This window comes from Oncorhynchus gorbuscha, linkage group LG19 (assembly GCF_021184085.1).
Source record: "Oncorhynchus gorbuscha isolate QuinsamMale2020 ecotype Even-year linkage group LG19, OgorEven_v1.0, whole genome shotgun sequence".
NCBI lineage: Eukaryota > Metazoa > Chordata > Actinopteri > Salmoniformes > Salmonidae > Oncorhynchus > Oncorhynchus gorbuscha.
The window spans coordinates 26,749,513-26,772,874 of NC_060191.1; the positions used below are offsets into that span (position 1 = coordinate 26,749,513).

Consider the following 23,362-nt stretch of genomic DNA (forward strand, 5'->3'; position numbering starts at 1 on the left):
CATGGCTTGGTTTTTGCTCTGACATGCACTGTCAACTGTGGGACCTATATAGACAGGTGTGTGCCTTTCCAAATCATGTCAAATTAATTGAATTTACCACAGGTAGACTCCAAGGTGTATAAACGTCTCAAGGATGATAAATAGAAACAAGATGCACCTGAGCTCAATTTCCAGTCTCATAGCAAAGGGTCAGAATAATTATGTAAAAAAGGTAGTTATTTTTTATTGATTTTTTTGCAACAAAAAAAATAGAAAGTTATTTTGGCTTTGTCATTATGGGGTATTGTGTGTCGATTGATGAGGAAAAATTGTAATGAAACGTAACAAAATGTGGAAAAAGTGAATGGTTCTGAATACTTTCCTAATGCACTGTATTTTGATGGTTTATTTTCTCTGTTGGTTTTCAGGCTGGTCGAAGCGGGTGGAGTATACCCCCGGGTCAGGCAGCATTCCCCTGTTCCCCAGTTTGCACCTGGAGACCTGCGAAGAGACTGTGTGGAACATCCAGGCCACCGTAGAGCTGCAGACTGGCCATATTGGGAAGGGCTGTGACAGGGACAGCTACTCAGACCGATCAGTGCGCAGACTCTGTGGTGAGTGCTGCTTGAGTCTGGGCTATTCATGATGGACTCAATCTTTGGGATAATAATGTGTGACTATTTGAAGATTGGAATGGAGCATGCTCAAGTCACATAGGTTTTAGCCCTATTACCCACATAAGCATAAAAATACCTTGCATTTGTGGTGTGTGCGTAAATGAAATGAAGTAATCCAGTCATGCATTTCGGGAGAGTACAGGCCCTGATATTCTTTGATCTTACAATATCAGCTTACATTTATTGAGTCCAAATGTCAGCTCGTTAAGGCATTAACGTGTTTAGAGTTAGTAAGTAGAGTTATGCAGCAACATTGGAGTGAGTCAAAAGGGGGGTTTGAACTCCCAACCTGAAACAAGCACATTAACCACAGACAGTCCCAAAATACTTAATGCTTCTAAGGCCTTTACCAAGACTTGGGTTGTACAGTATGTCATTCATAATTTCACTCCTGTCTCACCAGGTGCTGTGAGAGGTGAAGTGGACTTACTCCCGCCCCCGTCCCCAGCAGCCAATTGGACCTCAGCCTTGCCCACCCTCCCTTCTTCTGATTCATCCCTGGTGTTCTCCTTCAATGGCTCCACCCATGTTGCCATGGTACCCGACTCTATTGCCGCGGCCGTATCCGGAGACCATTTCACCCTCCAGCTGTGGATGAGAAGGGGTGGGATCAACACCCAGCCTCCGACTAATCAGGCCAGAGGAAACCGCAGGGAGGAGGAGACTATCGTCTGCAGTACCGTCAAGAATGGTCAGTCAAATGGTCAGTCACAACTGTCAGTCAAAGTAAAAATACGTTAAAGTACTACTTAAGTCATTTTTTGGGGGTATCTGTACTTTACTATTTATATTTTTGACAACGTTTACTTTTATTTTGCTACATTCCTAAAGAAAATATTGTAATGTTTACTCCCATACATTTTTTTCTGACACCCAAAAGTACTCATTACATTTTTAATGCTTAGCAGGACAGGAAAATTTTCCAATTCACTCACTTATCAAGATAACATCCCTGGTCATCCCTACTGCCACTGATCTGGCGAACTCACAAAACACAAATGCTTAATTTGCTAATTATGTGTTGGAGTGAAACCCCTGGCTATCCGTAAATTAACAAAAACAAGAAAATTGTGCCGTTTGGTTAATATAAGCATTTTTTTATTATTTTAACTTTTGATACTTAAGTATATTTAAAAGCAAATATTTTTAGACTTTTACTCAAGTGGTATTTTACTGGGTGACTCATTTTTACTTGAGTCATTTCCTATTAAGGTATCTTAACTTTTTTTTAATATAAGTTTTTTTATATATTTTTTTTTTAGTTCAGGGGGTGGATCAGCTTTAATATTGCGGATAGATTGTTGCTTCCATTAATGTAATTTTCTGCATTTCCAATCCCCCATATATTGTTTTGGTAATGTATCTTTTACTTTTACTCAAGTATGGCATTTGGTTACTTTTCCCACTGCTATATATATATATATATATATAACCAGTCAAAAGTTTGGACACACCTACTCATTCAAGGGGTTTTCTTTATTTTTACTATTTTCTACATTGTAGAATAATAGGGAAGACATTAAAACTATGAAATGCACATATGGAATCATGTAGTAACCAAACAGGAGACAAATGGCTGTGAGACATGAGTTTAATCCTAGACACATGAAAAGTGGGATGTATACAGAGGGTACGGGGCAACAGAAGACGAACAGCAGATGGGTAATGATCTTGGAGATGGGGAAAGGGACCATTTTAAAATGGGAGAAAGTTTGCGGGACTCCACCCGGAGGGGCAGATCTCGGTTGCGCAGCCATACCCTCTGCCCGAGACAATGCCGGGGTCCGGTGGTGGTCCGCTTGTCTCCGATACTGCGAGGTAGTCTTGAGAAGAGCCGACCGGGCTCTCTTCCAGGTACAGCGGCGGACAAACATCTGGGCTGAGGGAATGCCGACCTCTTCCTCTTGCTCCAGGAAGAGCGGAGGCTGATAACCCAGGGAACACTCAAAAGTCGAGAGCCCGGTGGCAGAGCAGGGGAGGGTGTTGCGGGCAAAGAGTCGTCTCCAGGTCTTGATTGACTTGCTCCAACTGGCTGTTGGACTGAGGGTGGAACCCGGCGAACACGCTGACCGACGACCCAATGAATGTACAGGGCACCTTCCAGAACCTGGACAAGAACTGAGGACCCCTGTCGGAGACCATGTCCGCCGGGAGTCCATGGATCCATAAGACGTGCTGCACCATGAGCTAGGCCATCTCTTTGGCATAGGGAGCTTGGGGAAAGGAATGAAATGGGCGGCTTTGGGAAAACTGGTCCACTACAGTCAGGATGGCGGTGATGCCATCAGATGGGGGGAGACCCGTGATGAAGTCCAGGGATATGTGAGACCAGGGACGGTGAGGGACAGGCAGTGGCTCAATGAGACCAGCCGGAGCTTGCCGAGGAGTCTTGTTCTGCTCACAGATCATGCAGGCGGCGACGAATGCGGAATGCCCGGGACCATGATAGGCCACCAAAAGCATTGTCATACAAAGGTGAGGGTCTGACGGAAGCCCGGGTGGCAGGTATCTCTGAAGGAGTGGGGCCAGTCCAGGACCAAGGGGCGGACAGAGTCAGGAACAAAGATCCGACTATCTGGCCCCCCTATCGGCTGGGAATTCTGGGTGTCATGGACCTTCTTCCCTATTCCCCAGCTGAGTGCCGTCGCCAGACATGAGGTGGAAAGGATAGTCTCAGGGTCCGAGGGTGGAGCCGCAGGGCTATAGTGGCGTGACAGTGCTTTCGGCTTGTTATTCTTGGATCCCGGTCGGTAGGAGAGGGAGAAGTTAAACTGGGTGAAAAGCAGGGCCCACCTAGCTTGCCTGGTATTGAGACGCTTGGTTTTGCGGAGATATTCCAGGTTCTTATGATCCGTCCACACAATGAATGGCTGTTCTGCCTGCTCCAACCAGTGACTCCACTCCTCAAATCAAATCCATTTGTCACACCATCTTCACCACAAGAAGCTCACGATTCCCCACATCGTAATTCCTCTCCTTGGTGTTGAGGCGATGGGAGAAGGCGCAGGAATGTAAACTTGAGGTCCAGGGCAGAATGCTGGAACAGGACAGAGATCACTCTGACATCCAAAGCATCGGTCTCCACCATGCACTGACGGGACGCGTCAGGAAGAACCAATATGGGAGCTGTGGTGAAGCGGTGCTTCAGGTCCCGGAACGCCCGGTCAGCAGGTGGGGACCATGTGAATGGAATCTTGGGAGAGGTGAGTGTAGACGGGGGGAAGCCAGGGCATTGTAACGCCAGATAAAGCGTCGATAAAAGTAGGAAAATCCCAGGAAACGTTGCAGCTGCACTCTGGACATAGGCTGGGGCCAATTCACAACAGCTCTCACCTTTATCGGATCCATCTGTACATTCCCTGCAGCGATGATGTAACCAAGGAAGGGGATGGTGGAGCAATGACATTCTAATTTCTCCGCTTTCACAAAAAGCTGGTTCTCCAGCAGGAGCTGGAGGACCTGTCGGACATGGAGCACATGTTCTTGGGCTGAGTGGGAGAAAATGAGGATGTTGTCGAGTTAGACGAAGACAAACCGGTTCAACATGTCGCGGAGAACGTCATTAACTAGGGCCTGGAACACAGCTGGGGTGTTGGTAAGGCTAAATGGCATGACCAGATATTTGTAGTGACTGCTGGTTGTGTTGAAGGCAGTCTTCCAATCGTCCCCTTTCCGTATCCACACCAGGTGGTAGGCGTTCCACAGGTCCAACTAGGAGAAAATGGTGGCCCCCTGGAACAGCTCGAAGACCGAGGCGATGAATGGTAGTTGGTAGCGGTTCTTCACCGTGATGTCATTGAGACCCCGGTAATCAATGCACGGGCGCAGGGTTTTGTCCTTCTCTACAAAGAAGAACCCTGCGCCGGCGGGGGAGGCAGAAGGATGGATACACCCTGCAGCTAGATAGTCCTCGATGTAGGTCTTGATAGCCATGGACCCGACAGAGAGTACAATCATCCCCGGGGTGGTGTGGTGCCTAGGAGAAGTTTGATCCCGCAGTCATAGGGTCGGTGCAGAGGAAGTGAAGTGGACCGGACATTACTGAAAACCTCCCGGAGGTCCTGGTACTCCGCGGGAATGAAAGAAGTCCGGGGAAACTTTGTAGCCCACAGGAAGATGTCCCGGGGCAGGCTGTGCTGACATCAGGCAATGGGCATGGTAGAATGGGCTTCAACCCATGATGGCACCAGCAGTGCAGTTTATTAAGGGATTGTGTCGCTGGTGCCAAGAGAATCCTAATATCACGGGAACCTGAGGAGACTTAATTAGCATGAATTGAATTGCCTCGCTGTGATTCCATGACACTCGTAGATTGATGGGAGTGATATTGCAGGTGACCTGGCCCCGTCCAACGCTCTAACATCCATGGGAATGGAGCGGGGCTGAGTGGGGATGCCTAGGTCAGACGTCAGGGTAGCGTCTATGAAACTCTTATCGGCCCCAGAGTTGAGGAGTACCCGGAGAGATTTAGACTGGTTCCCCCACAGCAGTTTGGCATGGAAAGGGGTGCGAGTAAGGGGAGAGGAAAAATTCTCCATATGGCCCACCAGAGTACTCGCCCCTACCTGGTGAGCCTGATCTTTTAGTGGACAGAAGGACACTAAATGACCAGTAGTCCCGCAATACAACTCTTCGTGTGAAGCCAGTGGAAAGACATTCGGCTGGGGACAGCCTCTCTCTGCCTAGTTGCATCAGCTCGGGAAGAGTTAAATCGGCAGACTTGAGACTCTCGGGGGAACTTGGCTCGCCTCGAGTTTTCTCGGCCATGGAGACGTCAGGGACTTTTGGGATGCCTCGGAGGCGAGTTCGATTTTCCTACATCCCCGTAGCCACTCAGCGATTACAGGTTCCATGCACTCTCAGCTTCCAACGTGCAGAAATCCACTGCATAGTCTACCACATTGCAGGAGTCTTGCCAAAGCTGGAGTAACTTCCAGGCAGCCTCTCTCCCGGAGAATCGAAAACCTTCACCTCTTCACCCTCGATAACGCCCAACAAGTTCCAGACTCTCCAGCGAAGCGCTCCAGGGTAGGTAAGCGGGGTTCTCGGGAAACCAGGGTGGCCGCGCTGCTAACAGCCGAGTTACTGAGGGGCTGGGAGGTTACTGTCGTGATAGGCTGCCTGACAGACAACCTGCGGAATTGCAAGTTGGCATTCTCTCAACCAGCTTCATGAGGAATGATTTTCCAATAGTCTTGAAGGAGTTCCCACATATGCTGAGCACTTGTTGGCTGCTTTTCCTTCTCTGCAGTCCAACTCATCCCAAACCATCTCATTTGGGTTGAGGTCAGGTGCTTGTGGAGGCCAGGTCATCTGATGCAGCACTCCATCACTTTCCTTCTTGGTCAAATAGCCCTTACACAGCATGGAGGTGTGTTTTGGGTCATTGTCCTGTTAAAAAACAAATTATAGTCCCACTAAGTGCAAACCCGATGGAATGGCATATTGCTACAGAATGCTGTGGTAGCCGTGCTGGTTAATTGTGCCTTGAATTCTAAATAAATCTCTGACAGTGTCACCAGCAAAGCACCATCACACCTCCTCCGTGCTTCACGGTGGGAACCACACATGTGGAGATCATCCGTTCACCTACTCTGCGTCTCACAAAGACACAGCGGTTGGAACCAAAAATCTCACATTTGGACTCATCAGACCAAAGGACAGATTTAAACTGGTCTAATGTCCATTACTCGTGTTTCTTGGCCCAAACAAGTCTCTTCTTATTATTGGTGTCCTTTAGTAGTGGTTTCTTTGCAGCAAATCCGCCATGAAGGCCTGATTCACGCATTCTCCTCTGATCAATTGATGTTGAGATCTGTATGTTACTTGAACTCTGTGAAGCATTTATTTGGGCTGCAATTTCTGAGGCTGGTAACTTTAATTAACTTATCCTCTGCAGCAGAGGGATTTCTGGGTCTTCTTTCCTGTGGCGGTCCTCATGAGAGCCAGTTTCATCATAGCGCTTGATGGTTTTTGCGACTGCACTTGTAGAAACTGACTGACCTTCGTGTCTTAACCAAATTATGGACTGTCATTTCTGTTTGCTTATTTAAGCTGTTCTTGACATAATATGCACTAGGTCTTTTACCAAATTGGGCTATCTTCTGTATACCACCCCTAACTTGTCACAACACAACTGATTGGCTCAAACTCATAAAGAAGGAAATGAACTTTTAACAAGGCACACCTGTTAATTGAAAGGCATTGCAGGTGACTACCTCATGAAGCTGGTTGCGAGAATGCCAAGAGTGTGCAATGCTGTCATCAAGGCAAAGGGAGGCTACTTTGAAGAATCTCAAATATAAAATATATTGTGATTTGTTTAACACTTTTTTTGGTTACTACACGATTCGTATGTGTTATTTCATAGTTTTGATGTCTTCATTAATTCTACAATGTAGAAAATTGTCAAAATCAAGAAAAACTCTGGAATGTGTAGGTGTCCAAACTTTTGACTGGTACAGTATATATTTATTTTTTTCTGATTTTGCAGAGACTGATACAGTACCTTCAGCACCCCTACTTCCCTCCGCTTTGTACACTGTATCTTTATGGCTCTGCTTCAGTCTAATTCTATGAAGACTCTGGCGAGGAAATATGAAAAGCCTTTTGTTGTGAGATGCACTGCCTGTATCTCATATTGCGTCTGCAAGTTTTTGTCTCAAATGCTGTTTTCTGTCTACTGACTGCCAGTCTCCTCTCCCTGTTCCTCAGACGACTCCTTCTCCCACTACTCTCTCTCCGTTCACGGCTGCCGTCTATCTCTTTTCTACTGGCCAGATGTCTCCGCTGCGCGGCCCGTAAAATTCCTCTGGAAACTGGAGCAGGTACTATGGGAATGCTGCTGGATGAGGCTGGAACAGATTTTCTTCAATAAACATACAAAAAGGCCAACGCTCACTTAATGCCAGTTTCAATTGTATTTATTTATTTATTTTGAAGAAAACTGCATTAAGTAGGGTTACAACCCAGGGCATTAAGTAGGGTTACAATCTCAAGGCAGACTCGCTAGCTACAAGGGAAAGGGAAGACCTAGTCAGTTACACAACTGAATGCATTCAACCGAAATGTGTCTTTTGCGTTTAACCCTACCCTTCTGAATCAGAGAGGTGCGGGGAACTACCTTAATCGACATCATCGACACCCGTGGAGCAGTTGTTGTGGGGGTTAACTGCTTAGCTCAAGGGCAGAATGGCAGATTTTTTCACCTTGCCGGCTTGGGGATTCAAACATGCAACCTTTTGGTTACTGTCGCAATGCTCTACCTGCTAGGCTAGGATATTTCCCTTGGGGGAATTTGTAAATATGGGAATGGACAAAGAGCAAGGGGATTGGAAAGAATAGGATTTGGAAGCGAGGCAGGGGCAGAGGGGATAAGGGGATGGTGGGGTTGTGTGGTTTTGGTTGGAGGGGGGACTAAGTGGTTTTGACTGGGGTTACTGGTCGTAGACAGCTTAAACTGGGTAGGATTATAGGGTCCAAGCTGATACAGATAAGATTTGGCATATCCCTCTGTCTCTCTTCTGCAACAATATCTGTTACAGTGCTCAGTCTGGTGTCATGGGTGGTGTTCAGTAGAAACAAAAGGGATAAAACATTTAGAAACATTTAGATATTATATGGGTTAAGTTACTGTAGCACATCTAGTAGATTTTTTTTAGTTCTCCTATTTTGTGTACACAACCCAAGTGTTCAGCTGTTTTTTGACCTCTTGACCTATTGTGTCTTCATGTCCTTCTTTCCTCGCTAGGTGTGTGACAGCGAATGGCATCACCTGTCCCTCAGTGTCCAGTTCCCCTCTGTGACATTGTACGTGGACGGAGTCACCTTCGACCCCGCCCTCATCCACGACAACGGAGCCATACCCAACCCTGCCCCACGACAGCGACTGGTCATTGGCGCCTGCTGGGGTAACGATTGGTTAAACCAAAGACAGTACAGTATGAAGATTGGTGATTTTAGTCTATCACACTTGTAGGTGATGTCATGGTGACGTCAGCAAGCTAAGCTCACGTTATCGTGTCTAACAGTCGTCTGGTGGTGAACTGCGCAAATTAAAGCCACTCCTTCGATATAAAGTTGTTTTTCACAAAAATTCAAACGTTTCAGTTAGTCACTTTCATGAGGTTAGAGTAATAATGTTCAACTACTTAAGATATTGGCTCGAGTCTAGGTTGTGCCTTTGAGATTTAGAGAAAATAAACAACTAAGGAAGATTTTTTTTACTTCTCTCATTGACGTCCCGAACCCTGGTGTCGTGTCTTTGGCTATGCCGGATTAATTGCTATGACATGCTATTCTGTAAAATACTTTCCCTGTAATTATTATCACCTGATTGAGCTAATCAGGTAAATGTAATTAACTAGAGAGTCGGACACCACGAAATAATATTTATAGAGCTGTTATCTTCCGAATCAACTTAAAGATTTAGCAATATTTTACATCACGGTTATTATGTTCCTTCTGTAGCTCAGTTGGTAGAGCATGGCGCTTGTAACGCCAGGGTAGTGGGTTCGATTCCCGGGACCACCCATACGTAGAATGTATGCACACATGACTGTAAGTCGCTTTGGATAAAAGCGTCTGCTAAATGTCATCTTACTTCAGTCTCATATTCTGAAAGTTGTAAATTCTTGGTTATCTGCAAGAATGCTGGCTAACAAGTTGAATCAGCAATACAAAATTGGGTTCAATTATTTTGTAACTAAATACCTAACTAATCACGCAGAATAACATATACAAATAATTAATTATACCTGGATAATTCTTTATGTCATAGGAAACGTCACTCGCGGGCGGAAAACAGATATGACAGCTTGTTACACAAAAGAAAAGGGGCGGGTTTGAGTGAAAGAGCGGGAGACTGGGGGAACAAAGGGAAGAAGCTGTGCTATCGTAAATACAGTATCTTATGCATTCTAAATTACCGCCCATTTGGAAAAGGAAAATGCAATAAATATTTACTCTGAGCTGCGCTTCAGTAGGTTGGTGGTAGGTGAAAGGCCGTGTTGCCAAACCGAGTCTTCTGTCCTTTGAAGAATGTCTCTGGTGGTCCCTTGGAATAAATTGTAGTGACGTCATTGTGTGGTAGATGGGATACTCTGTCTGTTCCTCCCTAACCTGCGTTTGCAGCTGCGGTCACTAACTCAACGGCTAGGAGGTATCACTTCTGTCGTGAATAAGAGTTCAAAGTTCATACCATTCGCAACCAAAGCTCATGCTGATGTTGGCTTCGTTCTGTCGTTTTTTTCTGAACCAACCTGACATGGGATCGTCATCCTCACATCCACGGAACAGATAGTTATGTTGTAGTCAAGAGCTTATATAGGAAGGAAGTGTGTGAAAAGGTTACAACCTCTGTCTCTTCACGTGGGCGGGCCACTGAGTGAGCAGCCCTAACTTATGAAAACCCACATCTCCCATTTTAGAAGCTAAAATCATATTTCATCCCATCACAAATAATTTCATATTCAAACATTTCAATTGAACAACAATTCCATGTGAATCTGATAACTCTTGATGTATCGACTTTCCATTGTGGAGTTTATGTCATCTTCTCATTGATGAGAATGTCTCCGATGACAACCGAACTGACATCACATTCATTAAGTACCACTGCATATGTTCAATTGTTCGGATTACCAGAATATAGTTCATTTCACCCCACATACTGATATTCCCAGAATCTCTATGTTAACACAGGTTTTTTTTAATGTAACCTCAGTAGGTTAGAGAAGAAAAGGGGGGAAGAGGTATTTATGACGGTAATAAACCTATCCCCCAGGCCAACATCATGACACTGGCCTGGTCTGTTTGACCTGTTTCACAAGAATTACTGGAAAATGTTGCGATGTTGCGCCTCTGGGTTTAGAAACTCTGTGGTTAAACCTTACTCTACCTAGAACGGTTAAACCTCACACTGCATAGAACACCTGTCAGCAAATGAAGGGTGCCTAAGTGGGCCACACTTTACATTACAGAGGTCCTATACTAGAGTAACTGCCAGTTGGATAACTAATAACATATTATTCTATAACAAGCTAGTTCACAATAATTAATTAGAAATGTCACTTTTAATTAAATACACATATAGATACCCTGGAATGATGGCTATGTAAAGTGTTGCTAATGAGTGGTAGTTGATGAGAAAATGGCAAGGAAAAGATCACAATAATGTACCACAATAGGCAATGGAATATATTGCTTTGGCAATACATTTCTTGAATAGGTTACAGGATTACAAAAGAGCAACGCCTTCCCCAAAAATACATTTTTGGCAGTTGTCCCAGTTCACGTTCTTCTGCAAATTAAACCGTTCATAGAACCAAATGTTCCAGCACACCAATGAAAAAGCACACACACACACACACACACACACACACACACACACACACACACACACACACACACACACACACACACACACACACACACACACACACACACACACACACACACACACACACACACACACACACACACACACACACACACACACATATACAGTGCCTTGCAAAAGGATTCAGACCCCTTGGATTTCTTCCAATTTTATTGGGTTACAAAGTGGAATTCAAATGTATTTAATTACCATGTCAACAGTCTACACAAAATATTGTAATGTTAAAGTGGAAGACAAATTCTAAAATATAGTTGTTGTGTAAGTATTCAGCACCCTGAGTTCCTAATGTCTGGTATACTCAGTGTATAAACCACAGCATAATGATTAACTTGACCATGCTTAAAGAGATATTTAATGACTGATTTGTTATTGTTACCCATCTACCAATCACTTCCCTTCTTTATGAGGCTTTCAAATGCTCTCATGGTCTTTGTAGTTGAATCTGTGCTTGAAATTCAATACAGTACTTGGCTGAGGGATCATATGTATGTTCGGTGGATAGAGGAAGGGTTAGTCATTCTAAAATCATGTCAAGTCCTATTATTTCACAGTCCATGTAACTTATTACGTGATTTGTTAAGCCAAATGTACTCCTTAACTAATTAGGTTAAGGTGCTGAATACTTATGCAACAACTATATTTTAGTTATACATTTTTTATTTATCTAAAAAAAAAAAAACTTGTTTTTTTCTTCCACTTTCGCATTTGAGTACTTTGTGTAGATTGTTGACAATAAAATGTGAAGAAATCCAAGGGTTTTGAATACTTTTGCAAGGCACTGTACATACACACACATACATACACACACGCCATCTGACACCGAAAAGCATGAAATTTCCCTCCTCATTCACCTAATTATATTTGTGTGAGATGCTCTGACTGCCTCTCCATACTCTATAAATATCACTGACTTATCAATTATTTAGGCTAACAGAACAACAGGCAGGCCAGACGGTTAGCCTGCCAGTTACACCAGCGCCAATCGCTAAAATGGGACACACCAATTAGCACTGGAAATACACTCACACACACATCATGGCTACTGCCTGTGTGGTAACAAGCTGCTGGGAGATTATGAGGGTATGACACACCTTTGTCAGATTTACATGTATATTTTCCTTCTTATTCAGTTTTTTTCACTCCTTTCTCTTTTTCCACTATGCCTCTTGCTTTTACGAAACATTTATTTCTCCTCTCACACCTGTCTTTCTCCCTTCTCTCTGTTATCCTCTACCCCTTCTATGTTTTAAAGGCCCAGTGCAGTCAAAATTCAGTTTTTCTGTGTTTTATTTAAGTGATAATGCCCGAGAAGCCAGTGTTTGGAGGATATATTAGCGCGGGTGTTATATATCTTACAAACACCGGCTTCGAGAGCATTATCACTTTTATACAACAAGTTACCAACATATTTAAAAAATGATTTACATATTTTTATTAAAAACGTTATTTTGGTGAATTTATTCATACTTTTTCATCCTTCCACAACATATAGTCCCGACACAAATCTAGGGTTGCTACCTAAGCCGATTGGTTGTTCTATCGGTTCGGTTGCTGGAGACGCGACCCAGTCGTTCAGTCTTTTTGTTCTGTATCCATGGACGTTTGTTCCAAATGTCCCATTACCATACTGGCTGGCAACGTTCTTATCCCTTGTTTGCTAGCTAGCCAACTACGGCTAACTTGCAGCCAGAATAACACCAAAGTTGCTGCATTTGCAATTGTTTAAACTGTTTTCTAGTTATATTTATTTGGATACATTCATAACAATGAGCTAATGCAGCATGATTTTGTCTGGCATAGAAAATGTGCTCACTCGTCAGGACACTTGTTCATAGGAGCTAGCCAATAATACAGCTAGCACAATCACTTTAAACTGGAACTGGAAAGACCGCAAACTAGCGGCACTTCTTTTCGTTTGACTTTTTTACAATTTACATTTCTTTGTATATATCCATAAAAATAATGCCAGCTGATTCATGATTTCGACTGGCTGAGAAAATCTGCCTGTCAGTCTCTTCTCGACTCCCGACAAGTTCATTACTCTGGGAAAGCTTGGGATCGAATTTGAATATTGAAACAATGTTACAAATGTCGGAGAGACAGACAGCAAGGTTTTTACAAATCTCCGCTGTTGAAAACTAAATGTTATCCTAACAGAAATGTTAGATCATGTCTAGATGCTTTTTATAATGGACATCACGTTTATAAATAGCTTGGCTGGGCTGACGAGACAGTGGATTGCACAGTCAGAAGGAACAGAGTAAATAGGCATTTTAACATCTTAGATTTAACCAATCAAGATTAGACCCACCTGTTGTATAAATAATATTTGACAACAGCTGATGAAACTTTTTATCAGTGTTATTTCCTGCTAGTTGCTGGTTGAAAATACAATCTACACAGGACCTTCTAATCAGAAGATTTGCATGGGTGGCAGTTTTCGGCTTTCCATGGTGACATCACCATGCTGTAAATTGGTTAATAGACCAATAACAAAGAGAGTTTCAAACCTCTCTGCCAACAGCTGGTTTTCAGTTTCCCCCTCCCCATTCAGACCACTCCCAGACAGTCCTTGCAAAATTCTTGAGAATTTTTTTGTTTGTTAAAAAAAAAAAAACATTTTTTCCCCCCAATCTGAATGGAAATCTATTACTGTAAGGTACTCAATTGTTACACAGAAATTATTTTATATAAAAATGACTGCATGGAGCCTTTAACCTTTCCTCTTTTCTCCCCACAGAGACAGAAGATAAACAGAAGGACATCCTTAACAACACCATCCCTGAGGGGAAAGACACAGGTGACTTAATTGTGTGTGTGTGTCCGTCCATGCGCATATATGTCTGTGTGGGGGTTCATATTTTTGTGTGTGTTGACTGTGTTAATTTTGTTTCTGGTTCTTTAGGAAAGTATGTGGGTGGTTACCGTGGCCTGTTGTCAGGGGTGACGGTGCGGCCAGGGAGTGTGGAGCCTCACAGTGTGGTGGAGTGTCTGTACGCCTGCAGGGAGGGGCTGGACTTTGGGGACCTGGAGACCTTGGGCTCAGGCATGAAGGTAATCTCACCCTGCTGAAGAGGAGTCCTATAGATCACTGTCTCACTTGGCTAAGGCTTAAGAGTGGGCTTTGACACCCAGAAATTTGATTTCTTCATCTAGGTCATGGCACCCAAACATTTTTTTAACCACTGCTACAGTATATGTCTTACTCAGATTGTTGTGTACAAAAAGGGTTTGTTTCCTCCTGATGTATATGGAGTCTACTGCATGATATTTTTCTGTGCACATGTAAAACATATATATATTTTTTTACAGTCAATCAAAACTGAAGTCCCAAAACGGTGGTACTGATGAAATATATAAAGACAATACATAGCTGGAATGAACTGTGTGTGTGACTATGAGGGGTGTGCAACCTCGGAGCATGAACTCTTGACCTTTGACCTTTTAGGTGCATGTGAACCCCAGTCAGTCTGTGCTGGTTCTAGAGGGTGATGACATTGAGAGCTTCAACAGGGCCGTGCAACAGGTCACCTACAGGAACTCTCTCCGCTTCGCCACCCCTGGAGTCAGGCCACTCAAACTGACCACCTCACTCAGGTACATGCTACACACACACACACACACACACACACACACACACACACACACACACACACACACACACACACACACACACACACACACACACACACACACACACACACACACACACACACACACACAGAGGACTAAGTGATCTCGCTCCCCGAGGCCGACGTGAGTAGAGTCTTTAATCAGGTCAACACTCGTAAGGCCGTGGGGCCGGCCAGTTCCATGACGTGTTCTCAGAGCATGTGAAGAACAAATGTCAGGCACATTCACGGTCATGTTCAACCTCTCCTTGTCCCAGTCTGTAATCCTCACATTTTTAGCTGTTCACCATCATTCCTGTTCCCAAGAACTCTGAGGTTCCATGCCACAATGTCTACCACCCTGTAGCACTCACATCTGCAATCGTGAAGGGCTGTGAAAGGCTGGTTATGGCACACATGAACTCCATCATCCCAGACACTCCAATTTGCATTCCCCTCCAACAGATCCATAGATGACACAATGTCAATTGCACTCCATACTGCCCTCACCCACCTCAGAGAAATAGGAATGTGAGAATGCTGCTCATTGACTACAGCTCAGCGTTCAACACCATTTTCCCCTCCAAGCTCGAAACCAAGCTTTGGACCCTGGGACTGAATACCTCTCTCTGCAACTGGATCCTGGACTTCCTGACGGGCCAACCCCAGGTGGTGAGGGTAGGCAACATCAAATCCGCCACACAGACCCTCAACACGGGGGCCCCTCAGGGGTGCGTGCTTAGCCCCTCCTGTAATCCCTTTTCACTATGACTGTGTGGCCACGCACAACTCAAACACCATTATCAAGCTAACAGCAACGGTGGTAGGCCTGATCACCGGAGACGATGAGAAAGCCTACAGGGAGGAGGTCAGAGACCTGGCAGTGTGGTGCCGGTACAACAACCTCTCCCTCAACGTCAGTAAGACCAAGAAGCTAATTGTGGACCCATCCACATCGACAGGACTGCAGTGGAGCGGGTCGAGAGCTTCAAATTCCTCTGTGTCCAAATCAATAAGGACTTAAAATGGTCCTCTATATCAAGGCAGTGTGAAAGGAAGGCCGAGAAATTTGTTAGACTCATGCCACCCAAGCCATAGACTGTTCTCCCTGCTTCCACACGGCAACGGTACCGGTGCATCAAGTCTGACACTAACAGGCTCCTGAACAGCTTCTCTCGCCAAGTCAATAGCTAACAAAATGGCGACACGGATTATTTGGGTTGAGCCTTTTTTTGCTCGGTCTCTCTGCACACTCACAAGACTCTACACTCTCACACACACTGACGCACACACACACAGACACTAACTTAATTTGCTCACACACATGACATGCACACACATGTATACTGACTACACTCACATACAGTTAACATATACTCTGCCACTGCTCTGTTTATCATATATCCTGATGCCTAAGTCACCTTACCCCTATACATGTCTACCTCTATCACTAAGTATCCCTGCACATTGTAAATATGGTACTGGAGCTGACCATGTGTATATAGTTTACTCACTTTCTCGTGTTCCTCTTATTTTTATTTCTCATGTGTTTTTTTTGTGCTCTACCTTGTGTAATGTTCAGTACTACATTGATATTGATTAGTGCATTGTTGGGTTGAGAGCTTGCAAGAAAGGCTGTACTTTGTGCAGACGACGTTAAAACTTCAAACAGGCACACACACTGACAATGCAGCATTTGTCCAGGACTGCTTGGTGGAAGGGAGCTCTTCGTTGGACATTGGACATTGACATTGATCTCAATAAACGTGGACACGGCTAGAGTAGTCGATAAGCAATTCTATGGAATGAAAGAGCGTGATGTTAAAGGAACGACGTCGTCCCAAACCCCAGGTTCTAATGGCAGTTATCTTATCTTTGACTTGTGTTCTGGTTCGCAATTACTTGTATCATATCTCTAAAGCCATTCTTTCACCACAACCTGTCCTCTCTGTGACAGAGTATTTCAGCCATGTTGATGTAGTGTGGGTGCCAGTTTGTTTCTGTCTCGTTTTGGACATTTTTCATCGTCTATCCATTGTTTAACGACATAACATCATTGAAGGTTGCCAGGTACCCAAGTTAATGATGAATTAAATAATTTGTTCATTCATTTTTTCAAAGGCTATTATACAACTCGGGGGTAGAACATGTAGACACCTTTTTGATTGACCCTTTACCCCTCATAGTCTCCATGCACACTCGCAGGGCCCTACACACACACACACACACACACACACACACACACACACACACACACACACACACACACACACACACACACACACACACACACACACACACACACACACACACACACACACACACACACACACACACACACACACACACACACACACACACACACACACACACACACACACACACTGTCGCTCCAACACACACAAACAATCACTTCATCCTTTGCACACTGACACATAATATGCACGTACATTTATGCTGACTCTACACACCCACTCACATACAAGCTGCTGCTACTCTGTTTATCTTGTATCCTGTTGCCTAGTCCCCTTACCCCTATACATATCTACCTCCATCACTCCAGTGTCCTTGCACGTGTAAATATGGTATTGGATATGACTTTTTAAATATTTCCTGTATATAGTATACTTACTTATAGTACTTACTTTATTGTGTATTTCATATTTCTTATTATTATTTCTTGTGTGTGTTTTTGTTCTAGTAATACATAGTTGTGGATTATTGCATTGTTGGGTTTTGAGTTAGCAAGAAAGGCATTTCTCTGTACTTGTGCATGTGAAACTTGAAACTTTTACTCTGCAAGTGTATCAGAGCACAAGGATACGCTGTTATGTTGAAGGATATCATCCCAGTGCAAGGAGTGGAGCTTTATATGCAGATGATATGAGTCACTGTCTTTTTGCTCAACTAGGTAATCTAGCCTTGGGTAAGAGGAAGCACGGTTGAAGCATATAATCTTGAAACAGCACATTTTTTTTAATGCCACGGTGCATCCATCGCACGTTGTATTAAGTTCATGGATAACCAGACGTTTTTTTTTCCTTCTATTTTTGGATTAATGCGCCACATTGGCCTACACGGGTCCTTTTTTAAATCCACTTTGTTGATTTTAAATATTTATGCACTTTGAAGTGCATTAAGGTCCTATCTATCAATGTTATTTTGTATCTGACCCATCACAGGAAGTGATGCAACAACAGGATGTCCTCATTATCTAACCCTGTATGGTAGGGCTATATAAAGAGCTGCGCTTAATGTTGTGTTTTTTTAAAGATTAGTCAGATTTAAGGTACAACAGTGATGTGGTGTTTTAATGCTTGTTTTGAGATCTGTTTTCATGAGTTTGTGGATTTTCTTTTTGCTTGTGGCTTTTAAGATTAGTCTGATTCCAGGTCAGGAGGTTATTGGCTTTTTCTAGTGTGTTCTTCAGTCTGATTATCAGTTAGTAGTAGAAGGGGATGTTTATTTAATAGTGGTAAAGATAAGACTGATTTGAGGTCAGCAGTTCCTCCAGATGGCTGACAGCAGACCCTTGTGGAGAGTCCGATATAGCAGCTGCTCACTGAAAGAGTGCGAGAGAGATAGTATTACTGCAGTTCCAACACTTACACACTAAACAACTCAAAGCACCACTTGAATCATAAATCAAGTACTGAATCGCCAAATAATAATACCTTTTCAAAGTGCTTCTGAAAAGTGGCACAATGGGGCGGAGCTAGCATGTTGGAGTGAACGGCTGTACGTGAGAGGCTCCTGCAACTTTTTTGCGAAATAATCAAAATTAACCTACTTTATGGCACTTTTTACAACAAACGTTGCTTTCTAATACAAGATTGTAACTTTTTATATGAAAATGCCGAGTAATAAGCGACCAAAGGACAATAAATCCACAGCGGAGGCCTACTCCCCACTAAACAACGAGACAGACATGGCGGGAGGCACATGCAACAAAGTGACACTTACAGAACTTACCCGGGCTCTGGGGGAGCTACGTGTTGCTATAGCTGAGGATCTTAAGGCCACTATTGCTGAGCTGGACACCAAAATCGAGAGCGTCATTCGAACGGTCGCTTCGCATGGCCAGAGTATTGTGGACCTTGAGAAAGCTTCTGAATTCAACGCTGGTAGGATCGACGAGTTAGAGAAGCTATGCACGTCATTGCAGTATACTGTGCAGAGGCTTTCTGTGAAAGTGGTGGACCTGGAGGGCCGATCCAGACGTAATAACCTTCGCGTTGTTGGTCTGGCAGAGGGGATAGAGGCGGGCTCTCGCCCTACCGACTTCTTCGCCAAGCTATTGAAGGATGCAATGGGATCGGATGTTTTGGATTCGGATCCCCAGCTGGACCGCGCACATCGCTCCCTTGTCCCAGTGCCTGGACCGGGCCAACGTCCTCGCCCAGTAATAATCTGTTGTCACAGTTTCAAGACCAAGGATCTTATCCTGCGTGAAGCTCGAATGAGGGGCAACCTGTCACATAAAGGGCATCCATTCCGTGTCTATGAGGATTATGCGCCCGATGTGGCAAAGCATCGCGCCGACTACAGAGATGTCATGACCAAACTCTACAAACTCGCTTCGCCCATCCTTACTCTTCCCTGCAAGACTAAGAATTACCCCGCCTTCCGGTGAGAAGATTTGGCTCTCCTCGGTTTTGGACGCAGAGAAGTTTATCCGGGGATATACACCAATCCCCCGTACAGGTTAGAGTGCCTTGTTGTTGCGTGTTAGGGTCTGCTCATGGACTCGAATCCATACTATACCATATTGGGTGAAAACGTATTAAACGGGCTCAACAAGGGCTACCGAGCATGTAAGACGCTGAGCAGACCAATGGATGGCGGTCAGAGCTCTCATTTAACGTTAAATTCACTTTCATCCCGGCTGTGCTCAGCGATGCATATTTTTTATTTCCAGGTTTGATCACTGACACCTTCGGACGGATATACTTATATTCCCCCACTTTTGTTTTGTTTCGTTATTTATTTTACAATCCTTACATCACTCTTACTACCATACCATTTATTTATTGCTTGCAGGGGACTGGGGGTGATGGTTGGGAGGGTGCAGACGCCTGGTTAGCAAGTTGATGTTTTGTGCCGTTCTGCCTTTGTCTGGCTGTGGGCCTCTCTCCCGACTAGAGTCCCACCAGCCCTCTGTAGTGCTTATGTATGTGTAGGTGTGCGTACATATAATTACTATTTGTACTTTATTACTATTTTCACTTAGCATTTTAGTATTATGTATGTGTATATGTTAAATCAGTGTAGATTGTTATTCTGGGGTATGAATGTTTGTATGTGTATGTGTGCATATGGATGTATATACATATTCTTTAAATATATATTTTTATATATGATTTTTTGTGTGGGTATGTATACATACATGTATATGTGTGTGTGTGTGTGTGTGTGTGTGTGTGTATGTATATATGTGTATGTATATATGTGTATGTATATGTATGTATATGTATGTGTATATGTATATTTATATATATATATGTAAATATATGGTATATATTTTTATTTATATATGGTATATATATTTTTATTTTATTTTTATTTTTTATTAAACATATTTTTTATGGGGGGAACGTTTAATTTAACAAATCCTTGTTCCGATCTCCTGACCCACAGTATGTAAAGGTACGGCTGACTATGTGAGTTGCGGATGGTTTATTTTTTGACCGGCAGTGCTTAGCAATATTATCTTGAGGCTATATCTTGCTTATCTCTGGGATTGACCCAGGATGACGCTTAAATGCGCAATATGTTTAAGTTGCAACTTATTCGGTTTAGGTTTATTAGGTTTAGGTTTATTAGATGCTAAGTGTTGGGGAAATTAGGGGAACAGGGTGGGAAGTAAAGGTGCTTGCAGGGGGGGAGGGGTGGGTTGGATAGTGCTCGGGTGTAGGTGCTACATATGCTGATCGTGATGGTTTGGTGCGCTTTCTTACCTTTTATCAAGTTACATGGTATGCAGGCCACCATAGGAACTACAAACGAGAGGAGGGCGGGGCTTACATTCACTTCCTGGAATGTCAAGGGTTTAAATGAACCAATTAAGAGGGGCAAGGTCCTAGCCCACTTGAAAGCACTCTCGTCTGATATTATATTTTTTGCAAGAAACCCATCTGAAGAATAACTCTCATAGCAGACTTAAGTGTAGGTGGGTGGGGCAAGTGTATCACTCTAACTTCTCTGCCAAAATGAGAGGCACAGCGATTCTGGTACGGAAAGGAATTCCCTTTCTACATAAAACCACTATTGCGGATAAAGAGGGTCGGTATGTGATCGTAATAGGAGAAATCCACTCTACCTCAGTAACTCTACTAAATATCTATGGGCCAAACATTGACAACCCCTCTTTTTTCAAAAGAGTCCTTGCCCTGATTCCAGATATCTCCCATACTAACCTGGTCATTGGAGGGGACCTTAACTGTGTGCTAGATATTTGGATAGATCCTCTACCCGGCGAACCCCTACCTCCTATTCAAGCGAATTCTTGAATACCTACATAAAAAATTCAAACTTATTTGATATATGGAGGATCGCTAACCCTACGGGTAGGGAATACTCCTTTTACTCTCATGTTCACAAGGTTTACACTCAAATTGACTACTTTTTGTTGGATGCTAGACTACTCCCCTATACCTGTAATGTGAGGTATCATGATATTATAATCTCGGACCACAGTCCACTCACCTTCTCCCTGAGATTGGGTGACATTGTACCAAACGAGAGGGTCTGGAGTCTGAATCCTCAGCTCCTCACAGAACAAACATTCTGTGAATATATTAAATATCTTAATATCTTAAATTTTTCTTTGATACCAACGACAACACAGAGACCTTCCCAGCATTATTGTGGGAAACACTGAAGGCTTATCTGAGAGGCTGTATCATCTCCTTTCAGGCTGCCAGGAGTAGGCAAAACAGAGGAAAACTGGAAGAACTAGAGGGACAAATTCACTTACTGGTTAGGGAGAATGCTAGCCACCCATCTATGGAGAAAAATTTAATTTAGAATATAATCAGATTCTCTCAGCTAAAATGGCTAAAATTGCTCAATCTTTTCTCTATGCCAAGCAAAAATATTTTGAGTTTGGTGACAAACCACACAAATTATTCGCCAGACAACTTCAAAAAAATGTGAGTGACCGAATGATTCACAGGGTTAAATCTGCATCTGTGGAATTACTCTCTTCCCCCAAAGACATCAATGACAGATTCCGGCAGTTTTATGAGACTCTATATACATCTAAAGCGGATCCTAACCCCTTAATTATGCAAACATTTTTGGAGGACTGTAATCTTCCTGCCCTGAACCAGGAAGATTCTAACTTCCTGAATAAGGAAATATCTCTTGATGAAATTCGAGAAACAATTAAATCTCTAAAGAGTGGCAAGACCCCGGGCCCAGATGGATACCCTGGTGAATTATATAAAACATTCAGCAACATGCTCTCCCCCTATCTGCACAAAATGTTGATTCAGGCCAATGAGGATGGAGCTCTCCCTTCTACTTTGGACGAAGCGTTCATTACAGTTATACATAAGGGTAAAGATCCAGAAGAGGTAGGGTCGTACAGACCAATATCTCTCCTTAATACAGACCAAAAGATTTTAGCAAAAACTGTCATGCAGGTGAAAGAGGACCCAAAAGCGACTTGGCGAAAACAGAGTCTTTAATCCAGTAAAGTAAATACAATCAAAAAAACACAACTTTCACTCGAAATGACGAGGACAAACTGGAGACTCGATCTTGAACAGCAGGTGAACAGCAGGTTGCCTCGGGAAGGCACTTGAACCAAACAGACTCAGACACCTGCTCACCACGCAGCATCTGAGGGAAACACGACACGACAGGGCGATACACAAACACAGCACGGTGAATTCTAGACAAGGAACCGACAGGGCAGAAACGAATAACAAGGAGAGAAATAGGGACTCTAATCAGGGAAAAGGATCGGGAACAGGTGTGGGAAGACTAAATGATTGATTAGGGGAATAGGAACAGCTGGGAGCAGGAACGGAACGATAGAGAGAAGAGAGAGCGGGAGAGTGAGAGAGGGAGGGGGAGAGAGAGGGATAGAAAGAGGGAAAGAACCTAATAAGACCAGCAGAGGGAAACGAATAGAAGGAGAAGAACAGGGACAAGGCATGATAATCAATGACAAAACATGACAGTACCCCCCACTCACCGAGCGCCTCCTGGCGCACTCGAGGAGGAATCCTGGCGGCAACGGAGGAAATCATCAATGAGTGAACGGTCCAGCACGTCCCGAGACGGAACCCAACTCCTCTCCTCAGGACCGTAACCCTCCCAATCCACTAAGTATTGGTGACCCCGTCCCCGAGAACGCATGTCCATGATCTTATGTACCTTGTAAATAGGTGCGCTCTCGACAAGGACGGGAGGGGGGAGGGAAGACGAACGGGGTGCGAAGAAAGGGCTTGACACAGGAGACATGGAAGACAGGATGGACGCGACGAAGATGTCGCGGAAGAAGCAGTCGCACAGCGACAGGATTGACGACCTGGGAGACACGGAACGGACCAATGAACCGCGGAGTCAACTTACGAGAAGCTGTCGTAAGAGGAAGGTTGCGAGTGGAAAGCCACACTCTCTGGCCGCAACAATACCTTGGACTCTTAATCCTGCGTTTATTGGCGGCTCTCACAGTCTGTGCCCTG

The 23,362-nt window shown here is 43.9% G+C and overlaps 1 protein-coding gene across 3 annotated transcripts in view; it reads left to right on the plus strand.

Moving 5' to 3' along the window:
• Window positions 1-23,362, plus strand: part of LOC124006267 (calsyntenin-3-like) — a 57,805-nt gene that overhangs the window by 21,111 nt on the left and 13,332 nt on the right. For 2 of the 3 annotated variants that reach the window (XM_046316175.1, XM_046316176.1), the window contains exons 7-13: window positions 408-593; window positions 1,060-1,359; window positions 7,371-7,483; window positions 8,407-8,566; window positions 13,796-13,855; window positions 13,961-14,109; window positions 14,504-14,652. In XM_046316175.1, coding sequence (XP_046172131.1) covers window positions 408-593; window positions 1,060-1,359; window positions 7,371-7,483; window positions 8,407-8,566; window positions 13,796-13,855; window positions 13,961-14,109; window positions 14,504-14,652 — 1,117 coding nt within the window. The remainder of the gene's footprint in view (window positions 1-407; window positions 594-1,059; window positions 1,360-7,370; window positions 7,484-8,406; window positions 8,567-13,795; window positions 13,856-13,960; window positions 14,110-14,503; window positions 14,653-23,362) is intronic. The other variant, XM_046316178.1, reaches the window with a different exon arrangement.